Source organism: Neovison vison, chromosome 12, assembly GCF_020171115.1.
Source record: "Neovison vison isolate M4711 chromosome 12, ASM_NN_V1, whole genome shotgun sequence".
Classification (NCBI taxonomy): Eukaryota; Metazoa; Chordata; class Mammalia; order Carnivora; family Mustelidae; genus Neogale; species Neogale vison.
Genome location: NC_058102.1, coordinates 18,338,268 through 18,360,747, shown reverse-complemented (window position 1 = coordinate 18,360,747; position 22,480 = coordinate 18,338,268). Strand labels below are relative to the sequence as shown.

At 40.0% G+C, this 22,480-nt stretch overlaps 1 protein-coding gene across 1 annotated transcript in view; it reads right to left on the bottom strand.

The window, feature by feature from the left end:
• Positions 1-764: 764 nt before the first annotated feature.
• The window catches only part of C12H12orf42 (chromosome 12 C12orf42 homolog), an 83,823-nt gene continuing 62,107 nt past the window's right edge, over positions 765-22,480 (bottom strand). Inside the window, exons 6-7 of the mRNA XM_044227360.1 lie at positions 4,927-5,301; positions 765-1,228 (exon numbers count right to left, since the gene is read on the bottom strand). Coding sequence (XP_044083295.1) covers positions 765-1,228; positions 4,927-5,301 — 839 coding nt within the window. The remainder of the gene's footprint in view (positions 1,229-4,926; positions 5,302-22,480) is intronic.

Sequence of the window (22,480 nt, the reverse complement as noted above, 5' to 3'; positions counted from 1 at the left end):
ATAAACTCATGTGATAAAGTTAGTCTCTGCATTAAGTCATGGAAAAAGCTGCCGTTGAAACTATGTTTACTGAAGTAAAAAATATTGCCCAAAATGACCAATTTGATAGAATGGTGCCTAAGGCTCTCCAGTGGTGTGTTTTTGTTGTTGTTGTTGTTGTTGTTTTATTCCAATATAAGAAAACTCAGTATCTCTTTTTGCATTATACTGAGTTCCAAGTGTTTAGGGCCTCAAAGGAGGATCCAGCTTCAGGTTTCTGACATAAAAACTCTAATACAGTCTGAAGAATTCCCCTAGGCACATCAGGAGTAATCAAATTTCATGTTAACTATTAAATTACAGACATTCAATTATGTTTTCCAAACCTCTGTTTAGAGACTCAAAAGGCCCTTAGAAAACATCCTTAAACCAAAGCTCAAGTTGGCAAATGAAACCGTTTACCTGTGAGAGCAAAACAAAGAGGGGTCCAATCCCTGCGGGCACATTGCAAAGTGGCACGCGATGTACCCCATCCCCATTGTGAGGCACAAATTCTTTGTGACACTGGGAGACACCGCAGAACAAAAATACTATTAGAAATGCTTCAAAAGGAACATTTTTGGCTGCGATAGAGACTTTTGACATTATTTATTAGGTTCAAAACTGCTTCACAAAAGCCTAACAATGGTTCTGTGGAAACCAGTACATCTGAGGCCTTTTCTGTTGTTCTAGGCAGGCATTGATTTGAAGATGGGCAGCACCCGCGGACAATTCCCTCGCAGCAGTCAATGTAAGTGAGCATTCACCGCCCCCCCCACCCCCAACCCCGGCCTAGGAGGGGTCTGTGAACAAACCGTATGGAAACGCTGGGGTGGGCGGGCAGAGGGAGAAGAGCGAACCTTGATTAACTTCTTTGAGGGGAGATGGGTGAGAGCACCGGCCCGCAGAGGAAGGGGAGCTCCTGCCAGATTGCCGTGAAGAGAGGCGTCCGCCCTGGGCCCCCTTTTCTCCGGGGGATGAGGATGCTTGGGGAGCATCTCTGGTGCCATGGCAACTGCGCCTCCTCCAGCCGGACTTAGGGCCGCGCCCCGGGGCCGGCTTTGGCGATGGGGGTCCGCCTGAGCTCCTACTGGGGCTGCCTTCCTGTCCTCCAGCTCCAGCTCGGAGGAACTCCGGACACCCGACGAAGCCGAAGGGGTCTGGCTTTTCCTGCAGAGGCCGATGGCGGTGGAAGGCCTCGCAGCGGGACCTGGAAGACAGACAAGGGAGGAGTGGCCCTGAAGTGTGCGGAATTCACCGGCCTTGCCGCCCTGCCGCGACTTTCAGAAAATCTCTGCTGATAACTGATGTTGGAGAAATCAACATTTGCAACGTGCTGAGAGAAAGAGAGAGGCCCCGAACATTCTCTTTGCATGCTTCCCCCGCATTGCCTTCAGCAAATAAAATGATATCTATTCCTTTCCTGTTGTTTAAAAGCACCCTGTCCAAAAAAAAAAAAAAAAAAATTAATTTTTACAGACTCCTCATAACACTTTTTATTTCAAGGAAAGCTGTTCAGAACAGCTCAAGAGAGGAGGGAAACAGAATTGGTGACAAACATAGGACCACAAATTCTAAATCAGGGAAAAGTTTGAGTGGAAAATTAAGTGGAATTAGAGAGCAGGCAAAGCAAACAGATCCACAGCCCAGGTAGACTTCCAACTGATAATTTAAACACCCAAGAGGCAATATTTTGTAAGTTTTATTAGAAGTTTCAACCAGCTGTAAATTAAAACAGTCAGGGAGTTAATATGGTCCAGACCTATACAACACACCCATACACATTAATACTAATAATCAATTTGATGTTTTTCTTTAATTGCCCAGTCAAATAATTTTTATGTAAAAGCTGAGGATTTTTACAATACAGTCAATACTGTTAAAGAATATATATATATAGTACCTGTGTGTGTACATATATATGTATATATACATATATATATAATTTGCTTTTGCATAGATTTTCCCCGAGAAATTCTACCCATTGACATACATAAAGTCTAATTCTTCAGTAGTAAATTAAGACAATGTATGTGCTTTAAATCACTTTGCACAAGTTTTAAAGGGCTTTGAATAGCATGTAAATATATAGGATATTTGGAGCAACCTACAGGAGCACTCACCTTTAAAAAAAATATGCATGAAATTAAAAATGCATGGTACCTGTGTCAAACAGCCAGTCTATATCTAGGCAATTCAATTAGCTCATTACCTACTGTGCCTGATATGTAGTAGGCATCTCTCACTACACACTCATCATACCCAAATCAAACACTGGAAAACTTTCAGTGACTTTGATTTTTCAGTATAAGAATTATTTCCTGGAAATAAAAGTGGAATGGCATTTCAATATCTCCATGTAAGTGAGAGCTTTTAGAATGGCAGACACACTACTTTCTGAAAACTAGAGGCTTGATAGATATTTGCTGATTTGGATTTGCAGCCATGGCAGATGACCAGTTCATTGCTATCAATAATCAGTGCAAGGGAATTCCACAGGAAAACATGGATGTTGTTCTGGAATTTGGAGCAACAGAATAAAACCTAGACAGGTTAAGACAGGTCAGGTTTCCATCATAAACAAAGAATAGGAATTCCTTCCTTGAATGCAATTCGGTAATGATGCATTTTGTAACTCTCTTAAGGAGTGTGATGTAATGGAATCAACAAGGCTTTGGTGTCAGACCATCGTAGATTCACATCCTGGCACATCACCTGGCCTAAGCCTCTTTGTCCTTACCTGAACCATGAGGATTGTATTACCTACTTCACAAGGTCACTAATAGGATTAAGTTTGTTCATTCATTTATTCATTCATTAGAATTTGTCTGTTATATGTCTGCCAGTATTCTAGACACTGGAAATCTAGAGCAGCATAAAACAGGCAATATCTTTGCACTTACAAGAGCTTACATTCTTGTTTTGGGGAAAGGTGTTGGGGATGGGAAAGTAGATGACTAAAGAAGCAAATGAAGAACGGAGTGAGTGTCATCTGGTAATAAATCCAAAGTAGAAAAATAATGTACACAAAGGAAACGATTTCATTAAAGATTTGAAGGAAGTGAAAAAGCAAACTAGTTAAGTGTCTGAGAGAGGACCATGCTAAAAGTAGAGCATCTAGTAAATAGTAAGTGCTCAATACCCAAGAGCTGTTATTGTCATGTTTGAAATCAATATCGGTATACTCTGACCTGGAGTCAAAATAGAGGGCTTGAATCCTGGCTCCAGCCCTAAAGTTACAGAATCTCCCTGACCTTCAGATTCTGCATCTAAAGCATGAGAAAATAGCAGTTCCTGTCTCAGAGGATGGCCATATGGATCAAAACTGAAGATGTATGTCCAGATTTTAGCGCATTGCAATACACATAGTAAAACAAAACAAAACAAAACAAAAGTTGATGATCCAGCACTCTCAGCATCCCATCCTCAAGCCCAGCTTCCTAGAATGAAGTGATCTCTGCATGAGCATCTTTCTGAATGAGTGTCTACCGGACCCTCCTTTGCCACTTCTAGTCCAAACAGGACATTATCCTCTAGTTCAAAGAAAATTCTCCTTTGTATTGAGTAAAAATCTGTATCTTTCTTCTGTTGGTCCATTCCAACAAACTTCATAAACCTATAAAGTGAAATCTACCCAAAAAAGTTTCCAATAAAAAAGTTATGTAAAATTAATCTCATCCTTCTACATGACAGTTCTAGAGCATCTGGAATATCAACTGTTCCCTCACATTTTCTTACCTCCAGTCTGAACAAGAGCACCATAAACACCACCACCATCACCCCATTCCTGTTTGGTCCCTGCTGTGTTCAATGAAGTTCATTTACATCCTCTAATTACCACATCCGTTAAAAGCAGTAATTGTTGTTAGTTTGCAGATGAAAGTATTGAGCTCAAAGAAAGTGTATAGGACTGATCATGGCTACAGAACAGAAACGGGAGAAGGTAGATTTGAGCCTAGGTGTCCTTGGTTTCAAAGCTCATTCCTTCTGGTACATTTCCTTATTTTTACTCATTCTTCCTTTGAGCAATTTTGAGACACTGTCATCGTATATGTTATCCTGTGCTATGAATTCACAGTTTTCTTACCTGTAAAATGGAGATCATGACATGATCTGCCTAAAGGTGTTATGGGAGGGTTTCAGGAAATAATGTGAAATGCTCAGCACAGTGTATGGCCCATAGTGAGAGCTAATTAAATGAGGGCTGGACTGATATGTGAGCAATAACTGTCATTATCATTATTTTCTGGTGCAATACCTGAATCATCACATTACTTGTCATCAAATCACACTTGTTCTCTCCTCCAATAAAGTAACCTGGCAACAAGTAGACTTCCATTTGAGAAGACTGATACAGCTCTTATAGAACTTTCTAGAACAGGATCTGCCATTGAGCCAGTAATTTTACTGTTTACATGAAGCTAAAAACAAAGTGTGACCAACTGAAGAGAGAAACAAAGAATTAAGAACCACAAAGTCAGGGCACCTGGGTGGTAGTTGGTTAAGCATCTCTTTTTTTTAAAAAAAAATATTTTATTTATTTATTTGACAGAGAGAGATCACAAGTAGGCAGAGAGGCAGGCAGAGAGAGAGACAGGAAGAAGCAGGCTCCCCGCTGAGCAGAGAGCCCGAAGCGGGACTCGATCCCAGGACCCTGAGATCATGACCTGAGCTGAAGGCAGCGGCCCAACCCACCGAGCCACCCAGGCGCCCAAGCATCTGACTCATGGTTTCAGCTCAGGTCATGATCTCAAAGTCACATCAGGCTCTGCACTCAGTGTGGAGTCTACTTGAGATTCTCTCTCTCTCTCTGCTCCTCCCACTTGTGCTATTTCTGTCTGTCTCTCTGAAATAAGCTAATTAATTAAAAAAAAAAAAAAAAAGCAAAAACCACAAAGTAATCCTTACCCAGTGGGGCAGAATCTCCCCTAGAATTGTAGGAGGGCCGGTTCTGAAGTCTCGCATGCCTACTGATGTGCGTGCCTGCAGCCTCCAGGTTCAAAGGAGTGACTGAGTGGGATCTAATAGGCTTTTTTGTCATGTTCTTTGCCAAAACTGGACTCTTCCAGGCCTCTTTAGGTGCTGCTCTGGCTCTCTTAATTTCTCCTCTGACAGTGAAGCTCAGTAGGGCCTCATCACATTCACTGGATGGTGTCTGGAAGGAACTGGCTTCTGCATGGCTCTCTTCTTCCAAAGAAGCTGCGCTCAAAACTGGAGACCTTGGGATGGTGTGCGGGTGGGCACAAAGCAGGCTTTTACATGCTCCTGGAGTCCGAATCTTTCCTGGAGACACGGAAAAAAGGCAAACGTATTAGTTTAAAAGAATGTACTTCTATATTACCTTCGAAACTAATGGTAAGAAGAATGAAATCAGGCAATATATGGGTTATTTGTTTCATATTTCTACACTGAGAAAACAGAAATGACAAGCCAAGAACCTGGGTGCCAAAGTGGGAGAAGGTGAGAGGGTAAAGACATGGTAAGTGAGGTAAGAGGCTGAACATGCTTCTGTTGGAAGCACTGTATGAAGGACTAGACAGGTTGGTCAATCAGTCCTCACATAAACTATAACTAACAGATGCTATCATTAAGTCCATTTCATAGGTCAGAAAGCTGGTTTGAAGCTAATGGGTTGAATTGTGTCCCCCAAGAAGATATGTTGAAGTCCCAACCCTCTGCATCTGGGAATGTGACCTTATTTGGAAATAGGGTCTTTGCAGGTGTAATCAAGTTGAGGTTGTTAGAGTGAGGCCATAATCCAATATGATGAGCGTCCTTATCAGAAGGAGAAACAAACAGGGGTGCACAGGAAGAAAGGAAGAACACCACGTGATGAAGGAAGCAGGGATGGCAGTGTGGGATTTCCAAGCCAAGCTATGCCAAGGATTACAGCAATAACCAGCAGCTCAAAAAAGGGCATGAAAGGAACTCTCCATCAGAACCTCCAGAAGGCGCCAATCTTGCTGACACCTGGATTTCTGACTTCTGGCTGCCAGAACTGGGAGAAAACAATTTGGTTTTAAGCCATCCCATTTGTGAATCTTTATTACAGCAGTGCTAGGAAACAGGTATCCACAATAGTTCCAATTGTCCCAGAGCAGTTATTAACAGCAGCCCTTTTCATACTGGGAGGAAAAAATTAAAAAAAAAGATGTTCGGATTTGGGGAGTAGAAAGTAGAAAAAAGGAAAAACCAAGAGGTGGGAAGTGTGGAATGGGAAGGGGAAGGGAGTCTATTGCATGAGTTCTACTGTGTGGCAGAAATGGTGCCAGGGCACAAGTCTTAGCAAGTTGTGGGCATGGGGCAAAGAGGATGCTGGCCATGTTGGGTACCAGGACACATTCTTCCTAAACCACAGCCTTGTTTACAAAAGGAGGAATCAAAGCAAATACCTCAGGGGAGGGGCGGTTGCAGATAGCAGAAATGAGAGAAAAGGCCAAGGAGGGGTACCCTGGGAGTATATGTCTTGTTAACTGGGGCCAGCCACTTCTCAGACCATGCCTTATGCTGCCATGAGGGCAGGTTGTCCCAGTGTAGACAGATTTTTCTGGCTTTTCTGGAGAAACAGAAATATATTTTTTATATATGTAAAAACTTATAATTTTTCAATGCTGGTAACTCATTCAATTTTTTAAAAAACACAGCGTGGGCTCCGCAAAACACATCTGCTCTCTGAATCACCACAGGCCATCAATTTGCATCTTTGGCCTATGGCCAGCCCTGTAAAAGTCATTTGCTTCCCTTCATACCATCTTCATCTCAGAATCTGATTTTATAAATATTCAGCTGGGCACCATGGGGATGCATGTGCAAGCTTTGTGCATAAGCAAATTTTAGAGTTCCAGAAGTCTTGTCACCTTCAACACTTTAGGAAGACTGAACTTTTATTTATATTTAATTGATTGCCTCATTTCATCTTTAAGCCCAGAATTCAAATGGTACACAAATACATCAGGCTTTCCTAAATGCAAAGCAATATCTGGAATCTTTCAAAACAGTCACTCTGGGACTCTTACTCCCACAGGAAATTTTATAGCACTAGAACCAGCGGCATTTGATCTGCCCTTGTTTTATTGTCAAACGTCAAGAACAGGATGGAAGTTTCAAAGACACTTTACACACCTTCACATCCTAAAAGTTAGGAGTTGAAAGAGATCTTATAGATCACCTGAGGCTGTACCCCACCACCCTCACTATCCACCTCTGCTTAGATACCTCTAGGAATCTATGGGGTGCTTGGGTGGCTCAGTCAGTTTAATGTCTACTTTCAGCTCAGGTCATGATCCTGGGGTCCTGGGACTGAGTCCTGCATCCGGATTCCTGCTCTGCAGGGAGTCTGCTTCTCCCTCTTCCACTGCCCCTCTTTCTATTCATATTCTCTCTCTTTCTTTCAAATAAATAATATCTTTTATTTTAAAAATGCCTCTAGGAACCTGAATCTCACTACTTCTGCAACAGAGATTTCCTTGCTTATTAGGAGAGCAAATAAGTAACATTGTATTTACAATATAATAAACATATTATACACTTGGATATATGTAATACTATATATGAGAAATAATTATTAAAGCCTCCTTGTATGGTGTTGGGACACGTGGTGACTATACTTATTTAATTATTCAACCAGTATTTACTGAGCTTCTATCAGATACTAGGTACTACTCTAGTGACAAAAGGGTACTCAGGTCAACAGAATGGATCATTTTGAGACTAAATTGACCAGCTGATTGATAGCAAAATGGACTTCAGCGTAGCAATGCAGAGCCTCTCGTGGATACCAGAGTGAATTTCAAGTTTCCTCTCTGATATAATTTCCAGGTTGCCTGAATTGAATAGAACAACCAGTTGTTTTAACATTAAACAAACAAACAAACAAAAGACTGTGGCAAATGGAAGGACATTTTGCAATCTCCATTGTTTTCCAGTCTTTTTTTTTTTTTTTTTTAGTTTTCAAATTTCCCCACCAAAATAGTAACAGAACTTGAGCCAAAATCCACTGCTCATGATTTCAAGTCAAGTACTCTGTCAGGTTAGCCATCCCTTGAATCTAATGCAGTATTTTTCAATCCTGTCTGTGCATTAGTCAGTAACCGGCATGCTTTGAAAAATACAGATATGTGGTCCCAGAACCCCAAGACCTGTGCTTTGTAAGCCCCATGGGGATTATAATTAGTGAGCAGGGAAACTTTCATGTGTCTAATTCACTCACTAGAAATTTCAGGTACTGTTATAACTATGAGTAAGTCTAAGCAATCATGAATATGCTGAAGCATGAAGTCAAAGGTGTCTTTCTCCTCAGAGTATTATCCCTCTGTGGGCAAGTCTTCATTTTGGAAAATGGCATTATGTATCACTTTACAGCTTGTACACTCCTTTACATCTTATTTCTTTTCCCATCAGTAATCTCCCTTGAGACTGACAATAGTCCTTTGGCATCCTCATTTTTCTGAGGAGAAAACTGAAGTCAGCAAGTAAGCACCTTCTCCACCCCACTCACCAAGCATCAAAGAAGCTGGGGTGGGGACATACATCTTATTCTGAGGGGGTTTTGTTTTTCTACTGCGCAATCAATCCCAGCATTGCCAGAGCAAACTATAGGCACTGGGTTTGATGAAGAGTGGGACAGAAGTGTACACAATAACAACTAACAAGCAGTGGCCCCTATCACAGATCTGACATTGTCTTAGGGTCCATGCTTTGGGCCATAGCTGGGCTTCTGATGTGCCAAAGAAGAAAGGGCACCTGCCTATGGCCCCATAACTGGAATTCACTCCCATGAAAGCCCACATTGTCAAGGCTTCCCCAGCCACCCCTCCAACTTTTCTCACTAGTTGAGGCCCTTGTTTTGTGGTGTGTTGTTTGCTAAAAAATTCTTCCCATTATCCCAGTTTTGCAAGTTCTTTTCATGTGTAGGCAACTCCGCCTGTCATCTCGCCACTCAGGTCTTCCATCTGCTGCTAATTTCATTAGAAGTAATATTGTGGCAGACAGGAGATTTCAAGGTACAATAAAATAAGCCTCAGCACTGAATGTCTTCCACAGAAGCAATTTATCTTTCTCTTGAGCAGCAAAATAGTTCATGATAAGTCATGACAGATTCTGATTTATTCATTTTATTCATTTTCTAGTCGTTTAGCTCCTGCACTTTCAGCCTCTCTACAATATCAGCAGGCACGGCGCCACAGGCCTTTGCATCCATGCCCAGCAACTTTCCTTAACATATAACTTCTATGTGTGTGTCTCCCCATCCTCTCTTTGCCTTCTTGGGCTTCTAGCTAGCATGTTCATGTTATGGGAGGACCACAGGCAACTATCCTAGAAGGGGAATAAAATCCAGAGATGATTAATTTCCCAAAGCTCATTTTGTCCTTGACTGTTGGCACAAATAGGAACTAAAACTAATTGATGTCATGTCCTTCAAAGAAAATAAAATACAACCCTTAAATAGGTCTTTAATTAATGATGAAAACTCCAACAATATACTCTTTAAAAAGATTCTTAAACCACACCGTGGAGTTAAATGGAATCTGCCCCTTCACACCATTTCTCCTAGCTGTGGAGTGAGAGTCATCTGAAAGCAAATGGGGTTGAGTTTACAGAGGAGGCTGTGATGCATCAAGCCTTGAGCAGTGGTAGAGCTTTAAGACCAAGTGTACAAGTTCTGCACCCAGACTCCTTGGACCAAATTTCTCTTACCCCTTCCTGGCTGTGTTACTAGGACCAAGTCATTCAACTGCTCTCTGTCTTAGTTTTCTCATTCATAAAGTGGCAATAATCATAATACCTACAGGATGAGGTTCAAATGCAGAGTAAGTTAATAAACAAGGGCTCAAAGCAGTGCCTGGCACACAGGAAGTACTCAGCAAGGCTTCACTGCTACTATTGTTGTTGTTATTATTGAAAATGTTCCTTCTGGGGTGCCTGGGTGGCTCAATTGTTAAGCATCTGCCTTCAGCTCAGGTCATGATCCCAGGGTCCTGGGATGGAGCCCACATCAGGCTCCCTGCTCCTTGCAGGAAGCCTGCTTCTCCCTCTCCCAGTCCCCCTGCTTCTTTTCCCTCTCTCATTGTTTCCCTCTCTGTCAAATAAGTAAAAATCTTTTAAAAAAGAAAAGAAAATGTTCCTTTCAGTCTCCCTCCATAGCTCCTGAATGACCTCTTTCAGCAATAAGGACTCAAGTGGAAAATAATATCTTTTCCATCCATCTGGGGTTTGCCTTGTTTTATTTATTCAAAAATATTTCTCGAATGCCTACTAATGTGTTTTGCCCTGCATTTAGCTCTGGGGGCCAATAGACTAAGTCAAATGTGACCCCTGCCTTCATGGAGCTTGCAAGCTCCTGGGGAAGATGCCAAAAACAGGTCACAACTAAGCAGTTACAAACTGTGGTGAGTGAAGTCGGGGAAAATTCAAGGGGCTGAGACAGAGAAACATAGGTAGAGACCCATGAAAGTAACATTGACTCTGAGACTGACCCAAAGACTGAAAAGGACTTTGTTGTTCAGGAGTAGAGAAAAGAGCATTTCAGCACGACAAGTACTGAGTTGTGTTCCCAAGAGTGCTAGCCTCAGTGGCTGAACGCAAGTGAGCTGAAGCAAAGGGACAGGAGGGGTTGGGGGACCACACAAGGTGCAATGGAAAGCTACTGAAGGTTTCACATAGATGAGTGATGACAGTAGCACATACCTTTGTAAAACTCTCTAAGGAAAAGTGGGCAGAAGGGGACAAGAATAGAAGTCAGTCAGAAGGCAGTTGGCAGTCAGACAAGTGAGTGGTAATGTAATTTGGATGTGCCTGGTAGTTTTATATAGCAGTTATGAGCTAGAGAGTCTGTGTTGGATCTGTCTCATCTGTAAAATGGGGATAATGGTAACAAAAATGGGGGAAAATATAAGAAATGGACTTCCAGTTGCAGCTCCAACATGGAAACAGCTTGGATATTGACATTCCTATCCTTGCAACAAGATGGAGCTAAACAAGCTAAGATGGACCCTTCTGAGAACTGAGTTCACAGGACAAACTGGCACCCAACAATCTGGAGACAGGTGTGTTTACCTAGAGTAGAAGCTTCTGAAGCCATAAACTGGTAGGATCATTTAAATGGTAATTTTGATGAATTGTTGGAGGCTAAGTGTAGAGTAGCTTGAGAATGAGAACCTCCTGATGGTGCAGTTTTAGGGGGTCTCTATAGTTCAGTGGGTTTTGCCTTAGAAGAATCCCACTCACAGCACCCCACCCCAGAAGAACCACCTCAAGCTGAGGACCTGAGAAAGATTCTTTTACAATTATGATACATAAAAGGGAAGAATAGTCATTGCAAAATATGCCCAGAGCATTCTCCATAGCAATGACATACCAGAGACTTATCTCAGCCCAGGGAAGGGCATTTATCCCACTACAGCCCCATTTAGCCATCTTGTCTTACATAAGGGAAGTAAAATACAAGAAATATGTGTGAATGTCACAGCCCAGAAACACAGACTTCCTAAAAGACTGAGGTTTAATAATAAGATCATAAAATGCTTCTCCCCACCCACACCTTATCATCATACCACCAGGTCTCTAGTATATTATAGCTGAAAGAGCTGAAGACAAAGACTCACTCTGAGGAAGAATAGTGAGGGAACATGCAGGAAATATGAAGCTTCGGACACCGACAGCTACAACAAACATTAAACACAACCCAATACCTAGCCAGATTCATATCAATACCCCCTACCACCAAGGATCTCTTTATCTCAGTTCCTATATTTTCATATATCCAGCTTGGCCTTCAACAAAATAATATGAGACATACCAAAAGGCAAGAAGAAACACAGTTGAAGAGACAAAGCAAAGCCTAAGAATCAGACTCAGATCTGACACTGATGTTGTAATTATCAGAAAGGGAATTTAAAATAACTATGATTAATATGTTAAGGGCTCTATAGAGAAGGTACATAAGAAAGAGTACATAAGTAAGGTAAGCAGAGAGATGGAAACTAAAAGAAACAAAAAGAAATGCTACTTGATTTCACTTATCTGTGGAATCCAACAAAGTTGAACACATAGGGCAGAGAGCAGAACACAAGTTACCAGGGGCAGAGAGGTGGGGGAAATGGGAGACTAGTCAAAGTGCACAAACTTGTGGTTATATAGGACGAATAAATCTAGAGATCTAGGGACGCCTGGGTGGCTCAGTTGGTTGGACGACTGCCTTCGGCTCAGGGCGTGATCCTGGAGTCCCGGGATCGAGTCCCACATCAGGCTCCCAGCTCCATGGGGAGTCTGCTTCGCTCTCTGACCTTCTCCTCGCTCATGCTCTCTCTCACTGTCTCTCTCTCTCAAATAAATAAATAAAAAATCTTAAAAAATAAAAATAAAAAAAAATCTAGAGATCTAATGTGCAGCATAGTAACTATAGTTAATAATACTGTACCAAATCCTGGAAATCTGCTAAAAGAGTAGATTTCTGGCGCTCTCATCACACACACAAAAAAATGGTAACTATGTGAGGAGATGACATTTTAATTAGCTTTATAGTAGTAATCATTTCACTATATATGTGTGTGTATATCAAATCATCATATTGTACACTTTAAATATATACAGCTTTATCTGAGGGGTTTGAAGTGACGGGGGGATGGGAGGTTGGGGTACCAGGTGGTGGGTATTGTAGAGGGCACAGCTTGCATGGAGCACTGGGTGTGGTGAAAAAATAATGAATACTGTTTTTCTGAAAATAAATAAATTGGAAAAAAAATAAATATATACAGCTTTTATTTAAAAATTAAAGACAATAAAAATACAACAAAAAAGAAATGCTATAAATACAATATACTGAAACAGAAATGAATAGTCTTCAATGGGCTCATCAGTATACTGAACATGGTCAAGGAAAGAATCAGTGAGCATGAAGATAGGTCAGTAAGGACTTCTGAACTAAAATGCAAAGAGAAAAGAATGGGCTAAAATTGAAATTAAAAAATTTAAAAAACAGAGCAGAACATACAAGTGCTGTGGGACAATTTTATAAGCTACAACATACACATCCTTCTTGGAAGAAGAAAAGAGAATGAGGCAGAAGAAATATTTGAAGTAATGATGGTTGAGAACTTTCCAAAATTAATGACAGACACAAAAAATAGATCCAGGCTGCTCAAAGAACATTAAGTAAGATGAACACCAAAAAGAAAAAAAAAATTACACTAGGCATATCATGTTCAAATTGCAGAAATCCAAACACAAAGAAAAGATCTTGAAAGAATCAGGGGTGGGGAAAGGCAGGGAGCCCCTTTTAGAAGAGTAAGTATAAGAATTAAAGTGGTTTTCTTATTCAAAACTGCAAACAAGAGGAGAGTGGAATGACATATTTACAAAGTACCAGAAGAAAAAAAACAAAAACACCAACCTAGAGTTCTATATCCAGCAAAAATATATTTCAACACTTAAGAAGAAATACTTCCTCAAATAATAATAAAAAAATGGAGAGGGGCACCTGGGTAGCTCAGTCAATTAAGCATCTGCCTGCACCTCAGGTCATGATCCAAGGGTCCTGGAATCAAGCCCAGAGTTGAGCTCCCTGCTCAGTGAGGAGTCTGCTTCTCCCTGCTTCTCCCCTCCCACCACTCATTCTCTCTCTTTCTCTCTCAAATAAATAAATAAAATATATTTTTTTTAAGTGAAGAAAATTTATTGTTTACAGACCGATTTACAAGAAGTGTTAAAACAACTTCTCAAGGAGAAGTAAAATAATAGAAGTCACAAATTCAGATCTACATAAAGAAAAGAACTCCAAGAGGAATAAGTAAAATCTTTAATTTTTTTTTATTTTAAGCTAAAAGGTAACTGCTTCTCAAAGAAGCTTACTCTTCCATTTCATTTCCAAATGGCCTCCTGACCCCATCATGCTTCTGTACTCTGCTTTATTTTTATTCAATATATTACAATAATATTTTATATAAGTAATCATTTACAAGTTTATGCCAATCTTCCTGGCTAGAATGTAAGCTCTATGAGGGCAAGTACCATCTCTGAATCATTCTCCACAGTTTCTCAAAACACTAGGCAGGAAGTTCATACTCAGAAACTTCTCTTGGAAAAAACAATTGAATGAAACTCTCACCCCTCTGATGGATGCTCTTCAGTGTTACAACCTTACTCTTCTCCACTGTGCTCATCAACCTCCATCCTCCCCTTCTGCAGACTTGTCTGAGAGTAATGACTTCCCTTCTCTCTCCTTTGGGATTAGTCCACATTGCTCAGTTCATCACAACCACAATCCAAGCTCTAGTGCATTGTCCCTTATAAAAAAGGGCAAACAAGTTTCATCTCAAACACCAGAAGCCCAAATTGGAGGTGGAACGGATTTTTAGAGAGTGCCGCGGCTGTGTCTTTGTTCATGGGGAAGTTGCTAATGTATGCCATGGGTGTGGGAGAATGAAGTAGCCACTGGTGGGGCAGGTATCTGTCATAGCTCAGGTATTCTGCTAAGTGTGACCATGTCTGTCCCTGCCTTTTGCAAGAGGGATGTTTCTTCTTCTGATATCACTCTAGTAAAAGGACACACACAGAGTCAGCCTCTCACTACACATCAGAACATCAGAACATCAGAAGAGCATTCAAACATACCTCGCCGTCCTCCCATGACACCACCTGTTCCCCATGATACATCAACCTTTCTCAGTTTTAAGTTCACAGAATCACAAAAACTTTCCAGCGTAGGGACATAGAAGTGGATTGGATAGGCTACAGATTCTTTCAAACACAGGGCATAATTTGGGAACCAACATACTCAGTTTCTCATGGATTCACTGAATGAAAGTTTCCAGACCCTGGTTTCCTCATCTATAGATGAAATAACATGATCTATTAATTATTCTCCAGCCTTATTCTCCAGGCCTCCAATCCTGTGAGTCTCTGAATATTTCTTAACTACACTGAACATGTTTTTTCTTTATTTTTAGAACATTGTGTCAACATATGAAATTGCTATTTTGTAGGACAAAAATGGTCAAATATAGGCAATTTCATATTTTGCAACTTAACATGTCTACAAGATTATGCAAGACATAGATGCAGAGTTAAAAAAAAAATCCACAGACCAACCCAACTTCATTATATAAATATCCACTACCTAGTCATCCATTTTCTTATTGATGGGTGTGTGGGTGAAGTCCAGTTTTTTAATATTACAGACAAGGCTGCTGTGAACATTTTTGCACACAACTCCTGCTTCATGTATACTAGTCTCTCTAGAAGTGGAATAGCTAAGCCACAGAATACGCAAATCTTTCACCTTATTGTACAGAGCCCACTGTTTTCCAGAGTGTTTTTTTAGCAAATTACTTTCCTGCCAGCTGTGTACAAGGCTTCTTACTGTCCCACAACCTTGCCAACACTTGCTATTATTACCTGACTATGTTTTCCAATCTTCACCATTTGGGCAAGCATAAAAGAGTACTGCTACTGCGTTTTTAATCTGCGTATCTTCCTGAAATTAATGAGCCTGAGTATCTCTCTTCCCACCAAATCTTTCATCTGAATTGCTTACCAAGTTTATAAGCATGTGTTGAATTTTAACCCCTTTCCTTCTCCTGCTCTTCATAGTCTAACCAGCTGGTGAATAGTGACATTAGCCCTGGAGGACACCGTGGGGAGCTTGAATAATCCACCCAGTTGATAACCTGCTTCTAAATAAATAACCAGGAGTTGACCCTCGGGGATTGTACTCATACCATTCAACTGGCATGACCCAGTATAATATTTCATGTCTTGCTGAAACTGTGGCCCAGCACTGTTTTGCATGAAACTAAGGACTTGGACAATTCTTTTATTTGAGTGATTAGCTTATTTCAGCCACGGCTTACTTGAGACACAAAGGCTTGTGCTACCTGCCTATGGTATCACTCCAGATGGCACCTTAGATTTCTTGCATGAAATGTTGTTCATATCTCTCACCCTTCCCCTGGAGGATGTGCAGTTTCCCAATGACCCTTTTAAAATATGATACTAAGACTGGAAAACAATTTAAATCACACCATTCAGTAGTACATGTTCAGGAAAGTAACTCTTCATGATAGGTATTCTGTTAAAGAAAAAAAAGAAAAGAAAAAGTGTTTTCTCCTCAAGCTAGATTATGCAACAGAAATAAGGCTCTTTCTTCAATGATTCTGTGAATAAGTGATTCTGATTCTGACAAATAAAATGAAGAAGAGTGGAAAGAAAAATCACACATAGAATCAGGAACAATTGAAAAAGGAATCCAGGCTACCCCCAATCTCAGCCTTTGTTGAAGGGATCACCAGAGATCTATGTAGATATTATTTTGAAATTTAGAGCTTCAACTTGTATGAACATGAATGCCCATGCTGAGTTTCTACGTGCCTCTGTGAAACAGCAAAAAGAACCCGACAGACCCTTTCTTGCATTAAAGAAACACACTATGGAAAGCCTGAAAATAAACCATCTATGCTTGATTAATTAGGTTTGTAAGTATTGTTTCAGAACCAAACAATATTTCTAAAGATTTCTATAGTTCAAAGATTGCCCTATGGCCGTCTGGCCAATACATCTTCCAACACACGCGGTTTACAAGCATTTTTCTTCCCAATATGTTGTCTTTGGTTGGTGCGACATTGTTTGAGCACAGGGCTATTTGGGTCATAGTGGTTTTCTCCCCTGCACAGCAGTGGTGCTGAGCACAGCACTTTGACCATACATCTTCCATGTCATTTCCATCAAAGGCACATGATACTTCCTGGTGACCAATCAGGAGTGGTCCAGCATTCTAACAGAGGGCATATTGGCAAACCAAGCTTTCTTAATGACAGCCATTGTTTGAGGCCAACAAAAGGGAGGTCCTGAATATTAACATGTGGCCTTGTGTAAAGGTCACCAGTATGGCACATCCATCATATTTCACAACCGAGAAAGAGAACTTTCTAAGTTCTGTCAGAACCTACTGTTGTCCAAATAAATGTATTAGCCTGATGGCTGACACCAACGAGGCAAATGATCTTGAGTGATGAGCTCCTCTTTTAAGAAATATCCTTTCACTACTCTGAATCAGCAGCAGACATTATGGTAAGAGATCATCTTGAAGGAATATACCTCAAGGCCATAGGGGGTTAGAATAACCAGGCAATCCAATTAAATTATTAATTTAATAACATGTAATCATTAGACCAAATGGCATCTCCTCTTGACAGGAATAGCTTTCCACACTGAAAAGAGAAATTACTTATTTTAACATCTCAGAATCTTGAATGGTCTTCTTAATAGTAAAGATAAACAAGCCCATGAAATTTCTATCAGTGAGATCTAATACAGTTGGTACTAAAGAACTCGAGATCTGGGTCTGTTGACAACACTGAGTCTTGGGTAAAGGCTATCCAAAGTGAAGTTTGATGGCAGAATTGAACCAATTGTGTCACATGCATTTATTACTAAACCCAAGAGCAGAGAGCAAGCTTCCCTATTTGACAATCTTGGTCGGAACAGGTCTATGTTCGATATTAGAACTATGGAGTTCTGGTTGTTAAGCACCATCTTGAAAAAGAGTTGGAATTTATTTCAACTTAAGAAATCTGAAAAGAAAATAAGCCAGAGAAAGAGTAGTGAATATGCATGTATCTCTCAGCTAGGTCACTCTGACCTCAGTCATAGTCATGGTGTGGGTCAGGAGGGAGAGACAGGAAATGGAAAGAGAAAGAAGAGAGTTCTTTTTAGTTCCTTGGATACATCATACTTTCAATACTATATCCTAACATTCAGACATTTTCTTTCTTTGTGGCATCTCTTTCACAGACCCTGCTCCTCTGACCAATTTCTATTCCTCTCCTTTTCTTGTTCTTTTCCTTAACTTCTGAATGGCTTCTCTCATTCTGCTGCATGTTCTCATCGTTCCTTGGACTTGCTTTATCATAACAATTAACACTTGAAATTGCTTATCAAATTATCCTGCCTTCAAAATTGTTCCAAGCTCCAGGAAGACAGAGACAGGATATGTCAATTTCATCTTTGTAGGTACTCCATAAATTTTTGTATATAAATAGTAACTTTCAATAATAAAACAGGATCAAAGTCTTAATTTATCACCTCTTGACCTATAATAAGTTTCTGTTAAATGAAAGAAATTCTTATGCACATTAAGGAGGCATTTAGCATTGGAACAATTAACTTTTTTTGTACTATAGACAAGGTATTAACTAACCATAATACAGCCTCACAAATTCATATTCTATTATTTCAGAACAAGGTATAACCAAATAAGGGATAAAAGGAAGCCAAATTTTGAACTATCTTTGAAAAAGGCATTTTCTAGGCAAAATAATTACGTACATAATATCTCAGGAAAGTGTTTCGAAACACTCAGCTGCTTGCCTTGGCTCTGAGTCTTCGTTCCAACGCTGTACATTGAATCCACTTAGAATATCCTCCAAAGGAACGCTGTCTACCTGTCTGCCTCCTATTAGTCTTCAAGGCCCAGGGTAAGTACCACTCTTTTTATGAAGCCTTCCCCTGCTGCCTATGTTCACAGTGCTTTCCCAACACTCAGGGTAAGTGGTTCTAATTCTTCCTGTATTCTCACTAGACACTAACCTCATTATTATTCAAAGTCTTGGGTGATAGAGCATCTGGTTGGCTCTGTTAGTTAAGCATTTGACTTTTGATTTCAGCTCAGATCATGATCTCTGGGTTATAAGATCAAGCCCTAGGTCAGGCCCCACACTAGGTATGGAGCCTGCTTAAGATTCTCTCTCTCCCTCTGCTCCTCCCCTACCTCTCCCTCTCAAAAATACTAAATAAATAATTTTAAAAAATTTTAAAGTCTTAGGTATGTCCTTTTTATTTTTTAACAAAACAAGTTGTAAATTAATCGAGGAAAGAATCTACATTTTTATACTTTTCTGAATCCAGCCCAAGGCCTAGCACTCAGAGAACTGAGGCAATGTTTTCTAAGTAAATTCATTAACAAACAAAAGTAACCATTCTAATATTTTAAGCAAATTCTAAAAAAAGAATTTCTTTTGTCAATGCTTTATTAAACTTTAGTAATCATGTTTTATTCTGTCTGCTCACACACACACATTATTTCTTTGGGACAAAGATCCCATGACTCAAAGTGGTTTAAAGGGGAGTTTCCGTATTATTATATTATTATATTCTTCCTTTCAGTTACAATGGGAAAATCATTTAAGATGATACCACACTCCCTTACACAGTTTTGTACAACTGACTCAAGCTTGAACAACCAGATTCTTTCAATATATTTTCATTCTTAGAACCCATGCGACCACATGCCTATTCCTTTCCAGAAAGAGATGCTCTGGAATATGAGCTGTGAGTTATCAGAGACCATGTTTTCTGTCCTCATTGAAGATGCTGCTCTGAAGAAAAAGGTGACATGCAGGAAGAATGAGAAGCATGAGATGGAAGGTCCTAGAAGCTCTCATAAGTCCTGGTTCAGATCATCCTTGAGGCTTCAGCCCAAATTGCATTTACTTTAGATAAATAAGATCACTATAATTCAGACTGATATCCATGATGTCAGCTTTAATAAAACTAGTCAATTTTTTTTAAAGATTTTGTTTATTTATTTGAAAGGGAAAGAGAGAGATGGAGCAAGGGGAGGGTCAGAGGGAGAGGGAGAAATAGACTCCCCGCTGAGCAGGGAGCCGGACACAAGGTTCAATCCCAGGACCCCAGGACTTGAGGGACCTCTGAGCCAAAGGCAGACACTTAACAGACTGAACCACCCAGGTCCCCCCAAATTAGTCAAGAGTATTGTATTATGTTAACTGTAACTGCACTTTTTTTAAAGTTTGAATTGGTCTCCACCACAAGTGTCTAAATTCATTAAACTGCTATTAGGCTTATCTGATATTTCTCTTAAATAAGTGGAGTGCTTATAACAAAGTTACTTAGATAAGTAGTGAAGACTTTTCATCATAAATATGGTAAAATTTATTAGTATCTCTTAATAAATTCAAAAGACAAGTATGAAAATGACAAGACACCAAATAACAATATGCATAATTTTACATTTGTCATTGGAAATATTACAATTATGCATTATAAAAAGATAAAATATTGCTCAGTTCCACTCAATCGGTTTCACTCTGGGATGATAAAAAAATAGGTTTAGAGAATCTAAGAGACTTGTCCAAGGTCATCCAACTCTTTGAGAAAAGAACCTTCTAGGCTTGACTTAAAGTGCTGAGAGCCACGTCTAGCTGTATTTGTGCACCTACCTATTAGTTCTTCTCCATGTCTTTTTTCCCAGAAATTCTGGCCTTTCTCTACCACTTCACTCTTACTGTACGGGTTCCTGAGGCTAAATTCTGCAATAGAGCAACCCCTAATCCTCTCTGCCTCTGTTTCTCATCAGAAGGAAAGAAATAGTTACTATGTTCATCCAACAAAAAGGAAATTAATGGTTGATTAGATGCCTGTTCAACACACTGAGGATGAAAACCAGTCTTCATGGTGAATTATTGAATTAGGGGGCCAACTTACAGTGAGGCTGTGTCTACACAAAGCCAAACATCCAGTCAATTCAGCCCAAAAAAAAAAAAAAAAAAAAACCAACAGTTTAGAAGCAGGAAAAATGAAATTAGTTGACCAGGACTGTACAGACAAAGTAAAATGAGAATCGAATGACACTACAATGGCATGGTAAACGTTCTGGCAGAATTTACAAACTTAAAGAGGAAAGAGAAGTAAGAATGAGACTTCTGTTGTCAGAAAAATAAAAAGGTCACACCGAAAAAAAAAAAAAAAAAGATTCCTTCATTTTGTTATTATGTTCCCATTTCCTTCTATCTCATTTTCTGCATTCAAATTTCAGATGGAAATCATGAAAAAACAAAGCCAGTATCCAAATATTTGAGTTACACCCTAGCACAGGATATTAAAAAAGAATGCTTTCCTGCGGTAAGGCCGGCATAGGACGTATTATGATGCAAGCATTCAGCATGACTTAGTTTCATATTTGGTGAATTAAATCTTCCTTTCATTCTCTGCAGGGCAGAAAGAATACTGAGACGCATATTATCTATGGAGAATTCTAAATAACAAAACTTATTTGATGTTCACACTGATTTTCCCAAGTCATTTTTAATACCATGGCAAAAATCAGAAAATCCTTGGTAAAATGTGTGATTTTTGTTGGTTGGCTCTTTAGATAGTAACTGTGGGCTAGCCTTAATTATTGAGCTGTGCTTTTAGGAGATGTCCTTTGAATGTCCAGGGTCGTTTTGTTTTTAGAATAATGTTTCCATTATGAGCACTGTGTTGTTACTATGCTCTAATATGTAGATCTCCTAAGCTCTAAAGAGGCTCTAAAACTCCATGAAGTTTTCATAACTCTTTCATAACTATTGATTATTAAGTAAGGGAGGAGGAGAGATCATTTATGAGTAATTTATCCCTTCATTAAGAATGAAATACAATTAATTAAAATTGTCGGTCTTAATTAATAACTTACTCATTTAACTCTCCCCCCAAACCCTAAGAGAATTAGCCCCAGGAGCTGGACAAAGAAAGCATTCTTCAAGACAAATTGGAGAGTACAGTTTTGTGAACTGAGTCCTGAACCCCAGGAATGAACACTTGCAGCTGCGACGTGAACTGTTTTCTGTTACCTTAAATACGGCTGGGCCATATGGAGCATTTCTGAGGACCTTCTATTTTAAAACGTTCTGTTCATATTTTATGCTTTTCCATATGTCTCATCCTTACTTCTGAGTTTCTATTCATTTCCATAAAAATAAGATCTTTGTTTTACAAGAGTTCATTTTTCTCTCTCCCTTCCTCCCCATTATGGCCACAAACCCCTACTTGGGTTATTACAGCCACTCTAGGACCAGCTGATTGTGGCAAGATGAATAGCGAATTATTTGAAAGAAAAACAGCAGTAGCAGATGATCCGCGGGGCTGCCGAGCTCCTGTTTTCTTTGCTCATTCCAACCGACCCAGGATGGAGGAGAATAAACCTGACGCTGTTGTCGAACTGCTTCAGAATGAATAAAATGTTTACAGAAATCATTGCTGAAACCCTGAAGGAAGAGCTGAAGGAAGATATCATTTGGTTCACCGAAAATTAACCAAAATGTGCTTTCTGAAAAAAGGAGCTCCCTGTAGTTTGGGGTTGACTTCGAGCAATTATCCAAACAAAACAGTTGGCGCCTGTGTTGGCGACAAAATAGTGTTTGCATAAAGTGGAGGGAGAAGACAAATATGCATGAAAATTAAATTTAGGCCTCTGGGACTCCCCTTTTGGGTCCATAGAAGAGCTGATTACATGTTCACAGCTGGAATTGGTGTTGGCAGGCAGACCTCATTCACGGGCAGAGGGAGGGACTCCCTCTTTGAGCAACTGCTCCCGTGGCAAAGCAAGAAAGGCAGCATTAAACGCATCTGATGTTTACAGACCTCAAGGCCTGTGGTCCCGAGCCGTTCAGATCTGGCATCAAACCCC